Consider the following 14,986-nt stretch of genomic DNA (forward strand, 5'->3'; position numbering starts at 1 on the left):
TATCCCTCGATTCAATGTGACTAAGTGTCTTTCTATATTCAAAATGAATTGCAAAAAAACATTCAATTAAAATAAACTTTTTTATGAAAAGCTTTGTCTGACATAAGGATTCACATTTGTAGAAAAATGCAATATATACATATATTTTACCTCATAAATATGTTAAATAGCACAATTTCAAAAATAAGTTTATATTTGTACCTTAAATCAAACATAATTGAACCATTACTTAAACAATTTTCATTTAATTTATCAACTGGGAAAAACTTTTTCCAGCATTTGGTAATGCAGGTGATTTTCAGTATTTTACTTCATACTTTTTAGCATTTTACTGGAGAGTATTTGTACCATTCTCAGCATTTTGTTCGGTACTCGGTTCTCCTTTATGCCCTTCATACCATCCTCACCTTCCCATGGCAGCCGAAACACAACATTCTTCCATGGGTTTGTTACCAGACTTGATTCCTTACATGCTTTTGTTAGCCTTTCTAGCTCAATCCTCCACAAGCTTTAGATAACTTTTCCCTTAGACTGCTTTGGGAGCCCATTACCACCCTCCACATCTTCACTAGGCTCAACTTCAGGATTCTTGTGCTAACGTTTAAAGCCACAATGCTCCTTCCGCATCTTATCACTGTTAGCTGTTGCAGTCTTACTTCCCTACTATGCTAACTTTGGTCTGCTTCGTGTACCCGTCTCCCTTTTGCTCCACCATTAGCAGATGAACTGTCAGCCCTTTTCCCTGTTTTCTGAAGTTCTCTCTCCCCATATTACTCTGCCTCTCACCTCCAAAACCATTTCTACTTTAAAATCCATTCTTAAAAACCTCACTGGCTTTCGGGCACTCGTAATCCCCATTCCTCACCTTCCACCCTACTCAGAATCTACTCCATCTCTGTGAATCTCTTTGATTCATTTTCCTGTGTGAAAGGGGTTTTACGAGTGCAATTTGTTGCTAATTCCTGAGGATGAAATGGAAGACCGTTGTGTGTATTCCAGGGACTGAAGTGGAATCATGTTTTCAGTGACATCTTGACGTGATAATCGCCTCCTGAATTCATCTGTAGTGAAATAGTATATTATTGGATCCAAGCAACAGTTCAAGCTGGCAAGACACAATGCCACTGGGTGGAAGATGTCAATAAACTTTCTGGCAGAGCAATTTTCGATCTTTCCTGATTTTGTCAAAAAGGCCAAGGGAAAGCTAATGTGATATGGCACAAAGCAAATCAGAAAGACTATTGTGCAAGTCAAAATCATTTTTAAGGCTTTCCTTTTTTCGCCATGGTCTTGAAGAACTGTGTTTTCTCTTAGGGACATGATGGTTTTCCATGAGCAAATTCCAGTAACAATGAGAGGTACCACAAATCCTGTTAGCTCAGCCAAAGTTACCATAATAATAGAGGTTGTCGTCCCAACATCCTTAAGAGGAAGATCTGCAAAACAACTGCTGAAATTTGTTTGATTTTGTTCCAACCTCATTAGTGGAAACGGCAAGCAACCAAGGCCAACAGCTATCCACCCTATAATGCATACATAAACATCATATCTGCGTTTACAGTCATTGTATCTGAAAGGATAGATGAGATACAGGCATCGTCGAACACTGATACAGACCAGGAAGTATATACTTGCATACATGTTCACATATTTCAGGTAAAAACAAAAAATGCACAAAAATTTGCCAAAATACCATGTTTTGTTCAGGTAATAGAATATTCGGAGTGGCAAAGACAGGACTTGTGCTAAGTCTGCAACGGCCAAGTTGATCATAAATATCACAGCTCTTTTGGTTTCTTTGACATAAGCATAGAACACCCAGAGAGCCAGGAGATTTGCTATGAAGCCAGGTATCAATATTACAGTATACACAATGGCATACAGGAAATAAATATCGTCCTTCAAACTGCCACTAGAATTGCATGCCATTTTCCGATTGCCCTTTACCAGAAAACGTCCAGCAGCAAAGTTCTTTTTAGCTAAATAATTGTAGAATAGATGTCTTGGAATGGCTTGATTTTGGAAGTTATGAAAAATAAATGAAATAAATTCAAAGAAGTTATTTCTCAGAAATAGTGAAAAATAAATATAATGAAGTCAATAATTTTCTAAGTTGCTACTGTTGTTCTTTAACCATGAAATTCAGACTTGGGATTAATGCTTGATCACGACAGTCACCAGGCTTTTACAGACAAATTGAGTTGACAACTGACAATAAAATCTTGTGCCCCAGGTTGGTAGGTGTAGTAATAAAAACCGTGATGGATAAAGTTGCATCATTGCCATCAACTCTTTCTGTATCCGTGCCTTGATTGCATTAATTTCTTATCCCTTCAATGTTCCACAATATGGCTGTAAAGTATTTTCTCTCTGCTGACCTTCTCATGACATTTCAACTGGTTGATCTATTTTTCATGATGTTCTCATTAACTGCCTCTCCTGTTGTACACGCCTCGTGACTCTGTACACTGTGGGCTTAGCCCACTCTTCTAGTGGTTTGAATATGAGCAATGTATCTTCTGACATTCGTAGGTGGAGACAATTTAAGATAACGGCACTTGGCACACTCGAGAGTTTCAGAGCTGTTTTGTGTAATAGGGCTTCCTGCAGTTAGTTTTCTGGAAAACAGCAAAAGGGAGAAATTAATATTTATATGAAACTTCTTGAGCAGAACTTAGAATGTTATAAACACTCATAATGCTTTAATATTGAAGGGTTACAGGCCCAAATTTCTTGGATATATGCTTAAGAGAAGTGGAGAGATGAGAAGTTTAGAAAATGTTGCCTGTCTTTGCGTTTTCTATCTGGAATCAATGCAAATGAGCCTACTTAAAGATTATTTCTTTCTGTCAAATAATATCCTACTTTTGACATGTAGTCTAGATTTCAAACAGTATAATACACAATTGTTATAGGCCATTTGCAAGCATCTCAATTTCCGTGTCTTAAAATCCTTCCCAATTATTCAAAAGTGTTTCCCAGGTTAAAAACAAACTGGGAGATTACATTTTTTTGTGTGTGAATATGGAATACTATCTTAACTTAATAATATGGATTTTGTAGGATTTGAAATGTATTCACAGATGTCTATTTTCCACTTACCTAATTTCATAATTTTAGCTAGGACTAGCTATCACTTCGCATTGTTTAGATCTTTATTTGCTGTCTTATGTGAATTCATGCATAAAACTCCATGTACGCATCAGCTTATTGGATATTTTAGAACAGTGCAGTCTCCAGTTCATTCAGTGATTCAGAAACTTCATCTTATTGATAATAATCTTTGCATTTGATTTAGTCATTCACCTCAGACGAACATCTCAAGCCTTCACATAAAGTTCCGTAAATTGTAGTGATTCCATAATTTTAGGTGAACTCCCTTCCCTTTTCAAATAATAGCATGGGATATTTAACGTCCAGCTTAACAGAAAGAACTTAAATATGGATAATTATAAGGTGCTACAAACTAACAGATTAGTATTTATCAAAGAAAAGTTGAAAGAGACCAAGAGGTGTAAGCTTACTATGTTCAAACTGTGAGGCAGAAATAAATAAAGCAAACAATGCTGAGTTATATTGTCAAGTTAAGCTTGTCAAAAGTTAAGCTGAATCTATAATTCCTCTGGTCAGGATGCAATTACAATAATGCGGTCAATTCTGCTTTTTTTGTGTGGCAAATGGTTCCTAAAGGCAGCGTGAAGGATAGCAACTACATTGCTATAGTGATCAAGGGATGACATAGAAATGATTCAATGAGGTAAGGTTCTTCAGTCATGAAAAGATGCATTTCTTGAAGTAAATAAGCTGCTTATTGAAATAGAGAAAGTAATTGTGAAACTATGCTTTCAAATACATCAAGGCAACAAGAGACTGATTCAGGGTTGTAAAACATCTAAACTCAAACCCTAAGTCTTTTGTAAAAACAGAACATTCCCACATTTCAAATTGTACCCTTTAAAACAAACACAACATAATGATCCAATACATTTTCAGTACTCACTGTACTGTTAAACAAATACAAGAAGTTAACTATGGCTTCAAATTGGAAGCAAACAACATTTCAGCATTATGCACTCTTTATATTACTCTTTATATACTAACAGTATATTATTGTGCCTCCTATTTATACCAAATTTTGCATAATTTCATTGTGAATGTCCAGCCAGCTGCAGACTGGCCGAACAAAATAATAGGTTGCATTAAAATTAATGAAGTATTCTGTATTGTTTTAGTCTGCATTAAGTCAGACCCTTGAAGTTTTGTGTTCAAGCCATTATTTTCATGAGACTTTATAATTTGACACTTTATATCAAAGGAGAATTAATTAATAATTCAGATCTATAGAGTATGGTTACATATCAGCCTTTCACAATGGAAGCACTCTTGCCTCTGAGACAGCAGCTTGTGGGTTAAAGCTCCAAGTCAGGATTTGGAATCATATAGTCTAAGTTAAGATGATACTCATGCGGTGCTGTGGGTTTCTGTCCTTTGGATGAGACATTAAATTGGGGTCCCATCTGTCTGTTCAAGTGGATGATAAAAGACACTTTCCTAGTGTCCTGGCCAACTATCCCTCCAAATTAAATTGGGCACTCACTCCATGGCTTTTTGTGCAACATTGCTGTGTGCAATTGGCTGCCACATTTCACCCACAAAATACAGTCAATTCACTTTACAGTATATTCTGTGAATATTTCGACACCTCAATGACTTGATAAGGCGCTATATCAAATGCAAGGATTATTATGGTTGGAAAGCATCTTTATAAAGATGACATGGTTTGTATACGCAATACTCTTTCTGGGAAGACGAAAGAGAGGGAATGGAGGGTGGGAAATGTACTTACAATTTTGCAGATTCTTATTAATACAATGAAATGCCTTTTACTTACACTGGCATATAATCAATGGCCTGATTCTCAAAAATGCTCCAGGTGTTTTGAGGCACCAGCTAATCAAGTCATAACCCTTTTACCTTCCCATTACATCACTTTACTCCCATTTTTTTCTTTTACAACTGGTCCAAAGCTTTGTTTTTTTCAATCTATATTTTAAACTTTTTACTTCTATCAATCAAACTCATCAATTCAATATGGTACATCAGCTTGATCTTCTTCAGCTGGACCCATCTATTTACTGCTGCACTTCATTTCTATCCATTCTGTCAAATGATAGAAACCTTTTTCCATTTATCAGTGTCATCAAATCAAGTATTACCTTATTAATGTAGCAGGAATCAAACTATTAAATGTGTCAAACGTTAACGATGAAATGTAAAAGTGTGTATAAGTGACTCTAGTATTCATATTTTTCTCTTCTACACTAGCACATAACATTTCTCTTCACTTGTTCTAGTTATGTGGTGTTATCTTTAACTCTTTCATAGTATGTTCTATTCTATACCCATAAGCTGCCTCTGAATTCTGATCTCACCAATGCCATAATCTGTTGTCAAATGTGACTGAATACAACAGAACTGGCTGAAAGGCTTAGTCTTAAGAACTAAATGTCAGAGAAATCAAAAAAGAAAGGAAGACAATAGTATTCTGCCCAGTCCTCAGTCTTCTTTTCTTTGAGTTGAGCGTTTCGTTTCGATAGTACCACATTACAATTTCCTACCTTGTTCTGATCTAACCTCTCTTTATGAGTAAAGAGAACAGTAAAGTGTGGCTTATCTAGATTTGGCTGAAGTCCATTGATTTATTTTCTGATTAAATCTGTCAAGCGATGCAAATAATTTTTTGATTGCCCCAGTTGTGTCATTTCAATAGGATCAAATTAAAAATATTCTGTTTAATTCTGTTCAAACAAAGAGTGTCGTGCAAGTGGGCAACAGTTCACATTTGATCAAATAGTAGGATCCTAAACTGTCTCGGATATGTATCATTGGTTTTCACACTCATAGATGTAATATGGCCATGTTATTACAACAAACTGTAACCCTGATCAACTAGTTACAGTTTTCTGTAATAACATGGGCATATTACATATCACAGGCCCACTGTGGACTGCAACAAAATAAATAACTAGCTCATCAGGGTTACAGTTTGCTGTAATAACAGGGCCATATTATATCTGTGAGTGAAAAATAACAATGAGACACACTAGAGACAGTTTAGGATCCTACTTACTATGTGATCAAACGTTAACTGTTGCCCACTTCCACTTATGTGAGTCAAAAAGATACAATTATTACAAAAGGGATTTGGGGAGGTCCATTCTACAGATTCTTAGCATTTCATTTAAAAAAATCCACTTGGCCAGGATGACATTTATTGGAACTTGGGAGTCGATCAGATGTCAACCAAAGCGGCTTCCAACGGTTTTGGCACCAGCAAACTCTGCCTGTTGAGGCTACACTCACACGCCAGCAATACGCTTAATTCAAACCGGGTTTTTTTTAGTTTTAAAAAAATCTATTTCCTTCAAATCCAAGTTGTTAGCAAGAATACATTTGGTACTGTTGTGGCGTCCAGTTCTGGAATCTGGGTTTTGTTTAACCTGCTGCGAAAATAATTGTTTTCACACTCCTTGTGGCTCCAGTTTTACAGTCACAATGTAGTTTCCTCTAGTTCTGTCCAGTTAAAACTTACAGCAAACACAACACAACTGTGCAACTGTGACCAAAGATAAACTTCTGGGCCCCAGAATAAACTTGCCTTAAACAGATGTGGATAGAGCAGTTTTCTTTATATTAATGTGGATTTTGATTATACACAGTTCTATACCGAGGTGGGAAAGCTGGGTTGATCATTTAAACACCTTAAACAGTAACAACATAGCTGTGGGGAATAAAGACACAGCACCTCTCTCCCCAAGAATGTGACACACACACACACACACACAGATTGGCAGACCCACTGTGGAATAAAACGAAATAAATAACATTTAAGGAATGATTTGCATCTGCTCTCAGTGGATTCCTTTGTGAACTCTCTGCAATGGTGAAAATTGCTGAGAAAACACAACGAACCGAAGAGTTTCGTTTTTCTGCACAGTTTATTTTCAAAGGAAATCTGATCTTACCTTCTCAGAAGCTCCAAAGCCCCTGCAGTCTGTTTGATCAATGAGGTGAGCAGTGAACTCGAAGTTGTCTGATAGCCCCGAAACTGCAACTGGTGTCACATTATTTCCAGACAATGACAAGCGTTAGTGGTTAAGTTCAGTGCGAAGGCTTTCGCAGTCGCACAGCCTTTCTGTTCATTTTGCATTTCCCTTTTTCCACTCGAACTTTTTTGCAGTGGTTGTTTATGCAAATCGCAACCACTTGCAAAAGTCGAGTCTTAACCAGTCACCTTTTTCTTTTCACACGTACCCAAAGCTAATGTAACGTGATAAAATGAATGAGTGAGTGGGGTGGGGAGTGAGTGGGGGGGGAGTGAGTGGGGGGGGGGGGGGGTGGGGGTTGCAGGAGATGTCAGTAAGTCACACTGCACATAGTCTCAGACCTGGGAGGTTGCTACTCGTGTATTAAGTTAACCATCACGACAGCAATATGTTTCAAGTGATATGCATATATTTTTTCTGGGTGGGGGGGGGGGGGGGGGGATCACATACATACAGCAATCCAATATTGCAACATATGACACTAGCCACGTGAAATCAACTGTGAAAAGTATTTGCCAAGAGCTCATTCTGCTACCGTTATTTTTATATATATATATATATACTTATAAATATTCTCTCTATCTCTATTTTTTTTTAAAAAAAGGATGTTTCATTACTTACCAACAAGTGCTGAAGCTGCCAGGGACACAGTGCAAAGTGAGACGCCTTTCTCCTGTCAATGCTGCTTCACTGCTAACAGAAAAGATCCCATCCCAACTCTGTTTTGCCACTGTTTTTCTTTTGCTTTCAAAGGGTATGTCTGAGAGGCTGAGTACAGGGTGATGGGGTTAGGGGGGGGTTGAGCTATGTGATGGGGAAGGGGGTGCACTCATTCAGTGACATGCCATCCAGATAGCAGCAATAGGGAGTTTCATTTTAAGTTGAGTTGGTAAATAAAATGGTTTGGTGGGGGCGGACCCAAACTATTTCTACTCCTGCATGTTCTCGTTTAACAGAGTGTGGGGTGATTAATGTATGAGTAATGCAGAGAATCTAAGTTTTTTTTTATATATACAACTCCCCACCCCCACCACCCCAACCCCACTCACACACACACACACACTCACTTCCATCTGCAATCTAAAATTAGAACTGGTTAAATTCAAGTTCTCCTGCCTGAGGAAGACAACAGCTCAGAAAGGAAACGCGGCCAGACGAAACAACATCTACTCGAAGCAAAGGGAGGGGTTGAAGTAAAAGCAGCACCCCCTTTCTCTCTTTCTGTCTCACTCATGCTCTACTTCAACCTCCCTCAAATGTGAGCCCCGCAACTTATTCTTGTGTGGCAATGTCCATACGGTTAAACCTTGTGTCCAAGGAGACAGCCACAACAACTTGCATTTATATAGCCGACCCTCATGTAGGGTAGAGTCGTGGAGCGCTTGACGGTGGCAGAGGCCCACGCTGAGCCGGGGGGGTGGCGGTGGTGGGAGGAGGATGGCGGTGACCCTAAGCACAGTCCCAGAGGAAGGTCTTCAGTTGTGGTCTGAAAGAGGGCCAGAAGGGGCAAGGCGAAGTGATTGGGGAAGAGAATTCCAAAGCTCCCATAAGGAGGATAACCATCCCAACCTTTTGTCACGTTAGGTAACAAATTTAACTTTTTGAATGTAAGAAATACTGCATTTGAGCCTTATGTGTAATAATCCAGTGAGTGCTAATGTGAGGAGTCACACATCACTGATATTTTGTGAGTGAAGGGAAGTTCTGTGTGCACACGAGATAAGCGCCAAATAACTGTTTCACAGCAGTAATATCCCTGAAGTTAAACAGCTGGTATATCAGATAGGATCATCGCTGTAACTCCTGGAGCTCTGCCTATTGCTTGTTTATCATAAATCATTGGAAAAAAATCCACTGAATTTTGAAGTTTAAAGTCTGTTGAATGGTAAATTCAAATCGAACATGAATTAGCCTTTAGCATGGTGCTTGTTTTCTGACCTCAGTTAGAAGCCTTCTGTGATGTTATGTGATGATTTTGCCTCATCATGGTCCAGATCTCAAACATAATCTTAGTATATTTAGTAACTTTGAAACACAACAGGATTTTAATGATGACATTTTACATTTACTTTCATATTCTTCCAGAATATTGTTTTTGAAAGATACCGAACAGTGGAAAACCATACCATATAAGGTGATTGACTGTACTTCAATGTCTTTGGGATTGTTATCCTGCAGTCCGCCGAGATCCTGATTCACACTTTCATCACGTCCCGGCTTGACTACACCAACAACCTGCTCGCTGCAGATTATTCAGAACTCTGCAGCTCGTGTCCTCTCCCACATCAGGCTCCACAAACCAATCACCCACTGTTCTTGCCCGGCTTCACTGACTTCCCATCCCTCAGAAAATTGAGCACAAAACCCTCGTTCTCACCTTCAAGACCCTCCATAGTCTTGCTCCCCCCTACCTCTCCGACCTCCTAACCCCATATCAGCCTGTCTGCTCCTTCCGCTCAGTAGAAATCAGCCTGGTTCAGGTCTCCCACACATCCTGCCCCACCATTGCAGTCAGGCATTCTGGAACTCTATCGTGCAATCCCTCCGCCTCACCCCCTCTCTTGCCTCCTTCAAGAGCCATCTAAAGACTGTCCTCTTCAACCATGCCGTCAGCCATCATCCCAACCGCCACTGCTATGCACCCCTCCAAAAAACCCTCACTGTCCAGTGCCCTGGGACATCTTTCCGACGTGAAGGGCACTATACAAATGTAATGTTTTATTGTTTAATACATACAATTGCACTTGGTTAGTATCTTGCAAACAGGTGTACTGACATATACATGGTGTACGTGTAGCTGTTCTATTCAATGTAAAGGGGGTGGGGCAGTCTGTCTAGCTCTAGCAAAGAACTCATTAAGGAACTTCCAGCAGTAGTAGTTTCTTTTTCAGTCATCTAATAACACTACATTAAAGAATTGAACTATTTTACGTGAATAATAATAATAATTCATGCATTGATATAATGCCTTTCATGTTGGGAGGATGTCTCAAAGCGCTTCATTGTAACATGTAGTGACTGTGTATCTTTGTAAGTGAATACTGGAGCCAATTTTCACATTGCAATGCCCCAAAACAACTATTCAAGTAAATTTTATCTGGGGGATTATTGGGTAGGACACTGGGAGAAACCTCCCTTCTCGTTTTGAAAAGTGCCACAAGATTTTTTATCTATACAAAGTAGTTCAATAGTTTTACATCAGCTTTTCCTGTTCTGAGACTTTCCTACGATTTCTTCTTTTTTGTGTGTGAGTGTCAGTGTCAGTGCTATTTTGGGACATGGGGAAATTGCAGTGGATTCCAGAATCCCTTTTGAGTGTTACTCAAAACACATGGGCTTTCATTTTCACCAGTATGATGTGACAGTAGAAGCTACACTGACAGATGTTTCATTTCATAATTTGACTTCCGGTCTTCAGCAATAGAAGAAAGAATTTGCAATAAAAGCAAAAGGGGTATCCAGCCATGGATCTATGGTAAATTTGTGATGCACCATTTTTTATTTATTTATTATGAGTTGGCCTGCGGCATTCTTGCACACTGGAAATATTAAGAATTTCCATAGTTAAGACTCTACTTAATAATTAAACTTTCACAGATTCCACGCAGTCAAGACCTGAGCTATTGTAGCTGGGAAAATTGATCCAGTTAAACAATCTTGATGTGATTGAATCAAATCCAGACAGAACAGTGGGTGGGCTTGTTTTAATTACATGGCAGTTTTGTTAAAGCTTCAGTTCCCCTAATTTACAATCATTTTCCTCTCTGAAATATATGTAACATATCTTGTCATAAAACATTAATTGTAATGGAGATTTATAGTGTGCATTTCGTAATGTACCCCTCCTTTTGTTGATTGCTCAGAATATAAAGCTAAATAATAAATGAGTGTATCCCATTAGCACTGATTAGTAATGTTGTGAGCAGCTTCACCTTATCAAGACCACTGTGTATTTGTAGACAAATATAGTAGCGAATTTGTGCACAGCAATGTTCTATAAACAACCAAGTGAGGATTGACTTAATTTCGACATTTTGTTGCCAAGCCAGTTCTAAAATAAGACTTAATTCAAGAACTTTCCACAATTCTTTGCATTTACATTTCACGACAATGGTTGTGCAGACTAAACCAAGGTGACACTTCGGTGGTGGGGGGGGAAGAGAGCTACAACTGTTACAAAGATCATTAGTTTCAGCTGTCATAGAAGGCATCCGCCTGGCAGCCTGATCCTCCTTCCCCGTGTCCCCTATCAGCCCCCCATTCCGTCTTCTTCACGCTAACCCTTACCCTAACCCTCCCCCACCCACCCCCCTCAGCTCCTACCAAGGCCCCCATCCCACATTCCTTTGCCCCCATCTCTCCTTCCTCCCTCTCATCCTCCATCACCCTGATAAAACCCACCACCTGCTGCCTCGACCCCCTCCCCACCCAGCTGCTGATCACCTAGATCCCCTTCCTCTGCCCTCTGCTGGCAGACACCATTAATCAATCCCTCTCCTCAGGATCTGTCCCACTCCTCCTCAAAACCGGTGTCATCACTCCCTCCTAAAAAAAAACTATCCTTGATTGCTCCAATCTGGGCCACTACCTCTCTGGCCACAGCTTTGGAACACGTTGTTGTCATCCAACTTTGTGCACACCTCTCCCTCCACTCCCTACTCAAACCTCTCCAGTCCGGTTTCTGCCCTTCCCCACAGTACAGCAACAGTGCTTAACAATGTTGGAGCCCGATGCTGAGCCAGGGGGAGGGGGAAGGTGACCTTAGGCATGGTCGAAGAGGAAAGGTCTCATGAAATCACAAACAATGTTCTCTCTATCTGTGACGAGGGCTCCCTCTGCCTCCTCGTCCTCCTGGACCTCTCCACTGTGTTCGACAGTCGATCACTCCATCCTCCTCCACTGCCTCTCCTCCATCATCCACCTCAGTGGGATTGCAATCGCTTGGTTCAAGATCTACCTTAAAAACCTCCAACACTACATTTCCGCAAATGGTTTTTCTTCTCGTCCCCACTCGGTCTCCTTCAGGGTATCCAAAGCTCCTTTCTTGGCGCTCTTCACTTCCTCATCTATATGCTCCCTCTCGGTGATGCCATCTGCAGACACGGGGTTAACTTCAACATGTATGCGGATGACACTCAACTCTACTGGATGAGCACAAATTTCTTGCAGTCAAACGTCAACAAGACGGAAACCATACTCTTTGGTTCCCGTCAATGTCTTCTGTCCTGCAGTTCTGACCTCCTCAATCTACTCGATCTGTCCTGAAAACTCTCTGAACCCGTGCGCAACTTAGGCGTCGGGTTCGATCTCCAGTTATCCATCCTCCTCCACATCCAGTCCCTGATCAGGACCGCTTTCCTCCACCTCTGCTGCATTGTCTGTCTCCGACAATACTTCACTTTATAAGCTGCCAAAACCTTTGTCCATGCCTTCATCACCTCACCTCTCAGCCAGACTATTCAAACTCCCTTCTCGCCGGGCTCCCCTCCTCTACTATTCACAAAATTCAACTCATCCAAAACTCTGCCGCCCGCATTCTCACCCGCACAAAACTCCACACCCCAATTATCCCAGTCGTTGCCAAACTTCCCTGGCTCCCTGTCACAGGGTGGATCGACTTCAAGACCTCACTTTAGTATTTAAATCCCTCCATTCCTTGACACCCCCCTATCTCTCCAACTTCCTCTCTCCCCACAACAGTACCCGCTGCCTTCACCCTATTGGTTCTGGCCTTCTCCTTGTCCCTCGAATCCTCTGTTCCACCATCGGGGGCCGTGCCTTTAGCCACTATGCCCCAAAGCTATGGAACTCCTTCCCTCAATCCCTTTGCCTCGCCCCCTCTTTCCCCATTTTCAGGTTGCGCCTGAAGACCTTCCTCTTTGACCATGCCTGCGGTCACCTTCCCCCTCTCCTGGCTTGGCATCGGGCTCCATCATTGTTAAGTGCTCTGAGATACCGACCGGTGTGGACGGCGCTGTATAAATGCAAGTTGTTGTTGTCATATTGCTGTTGACAAACATAAAACACATCTTATTTATACAGAAAGGAAATCTTATTTGTTCTAGAAAGTTTTGTTCCGGTACTTCCTTGGCCAAAGTCAGTAATGTCAGTAGAGCTTTCGATGGTTTGAGGAGCTTCAGAGCCAAAACGGATGCAAGTTAAATTCAAATGATTGTTCCACTGACATTTCTGACTCCCTGGTTCACTTCTGCTGTCATTGAGTAATAAAACGGAATGTTTTCTTTACGATTTGTGGAGTTTGCTTTGACTTTTAAATAAGTGGTAAAATCACATTCAAAGATTTAGTATGAGTGTTCAATCCAGTCAAGATTTTAAGTTGATTTTGTTGCTACTTGGTGCATTGCCCAGGCACTGATCTTTCTAATAATCCTCATATTTGAATAAGTGTTTTTGTGTTTAGCCATTTTGTCAAAATACTTCACATTATTTACTGAAAATTGTAGTAACTGTGTATTTGTAGGCAAATATTGTAGCCAATTTGTGCACATCAATGTCCTGCAAACAGCCAAGACGCGAATGATCATATTTTATCTCGTGGATTATTGGCCAGGACAACAGGAGTAACTCCATTTTTGAATAGTGCCATGGGATCTTTAAGGTCCACCTGAGCAGATATACAGAGACTTCCAGAGCTGTCTAAAGGATAGCACTTCGGACAATGCAGCAATTCCTCAGCACTGCAGCTAATCTTCATCATAAAATTCTTTGGATCATATCACTTTGTAATAATGGAATATATTCATTGTGTATTTAAAGCAAGTTATGGTAAAAGAAGTATGGCGAGCGAAATCCTGACTTCAGTAATATTGGTTAGTTACTTTAGTATCATTTAATGTCTTGTTACTTTTTTCAAAAATAGGTTTTGCTTTATTTTAGATTGTATAAAGCAACTAGGTCTTAACGGCTATCTATAAAAGCATATCATATTTAGATCTTAGATTCAGCGATCCCGTCTGCCTGTTTAGGGGGACATTAAAATCGCATGGCACTATTTGAAAAGACAAGAATTTCTCTCAGTGTCCTGGCCAACAATCTCACAGATAAAATTGGATATTCACTTCATAGCTGTTTTTGGGCACAAACAAATGGCTGCTGTATTTGCCCATTAACGCACAGTTATTCGTGTGAGGTGCTTTGAGACATTTTGATTATACGTACTTGATAAACAGCTCACGCTATGGAAGAAGTAAAGCCATGTGAATATGTAATGAAATAAATAGGCCACCAGAAGGCAGACGTGAGCTTTAGTAGGAAAGAAAATGAAAGAGTGGAAATCAAGCTGTTAACTCTTCAGGGGGAGATTGGACAGTAGCGCCCAAACCACTGTACATAGTGCACAGATTACATTCACGGTGGTAAGAAAAGTAGGTGAGCGATGTGTTTGTTATTGTACTGTGGTTTGTACTGCCCCTGGTGATTTCCCAGACAGTTCTTTGCAACTTCTTCAATGGATTTACCCAAAAGCAAATCCAACTGCTTTTATTGAGCTGGTGGTACTTTTGATCCTAGTGTCGGGAGATCCAAATATAATTAGTGCAAGTTCAGGGAATATTAGTTTACGTGAATATTGTATGGCCATTTCTGGTTCCATGTGTTCTGTTATATAAAGTATTAAAACACTTCACTGAGTGTAAGTCAGTCCACATTCGAAAAGGAAAGATGTGGAAAGATTTAGGTATATTCCTTCATTTGTGTAAAATGTTGCCTTTGAAATGTTACTCTAACTTTCTCTTTCAGATTCTGATCAATGTACAGTGTAGTGTCCAGCAAACATTTCTTTTTACTTCAACCAAACTAAAGATTTGATGTTGCACTGGGATAACATTGACAAATAATGAAACAGTTTTCGTATGTGAGTG

The 14,986-nt window shown here is 40.0% G+C and overlaps 1 protein-coding gene across 1 annotated transcript; it reads right to left on the reverse strand.

Annotated features, from left to right (window-relative positions):
* Nucleotides 1-406: 406 nt before the first annotated feature.
* On the reverse strand, nt 407-7,209 carry LOC103177808 (probable G-protein coupled receptor 174). The gene is made up of 2 exons (XM_007892159.2): nt 7,026-7,209; nt 407-2,618 (listed from the first exon to the last, which is right to left on the reverse strand). Exon 2 carries the CDS (start codon nt 1,927-1,929, stop codon nt 937-939), a length of 993 nt encoding a protein of 330 aa, XP_007890350.1. The 5' UTR covers nt 1,930-2,618; nt 7,026-7,209; the 3' UTR covers nt 407-936.
* Between the last annotated feature and the right edge of the window lie 7,777 nt (nt 7,210-14,986).

Source organism: Callorhinchus milii, unplaced genomic scaffold (assembly GCF_018977255.1).
Source record: "Callorhinchus milii isolate IMCB2004 unplaced genomic scaffold, IMCB_Cmil_1.0 Scaffold15, whole genome shotgun sequence".
Classification (NCBI taxonomy): domain Eukaryota; kingdom Metazoa; phylum Chordata; class Chondrichthyes; order Chimaeriformes; family Callorhinchidae; genus Callorhinchus; species Callorhinchus milii.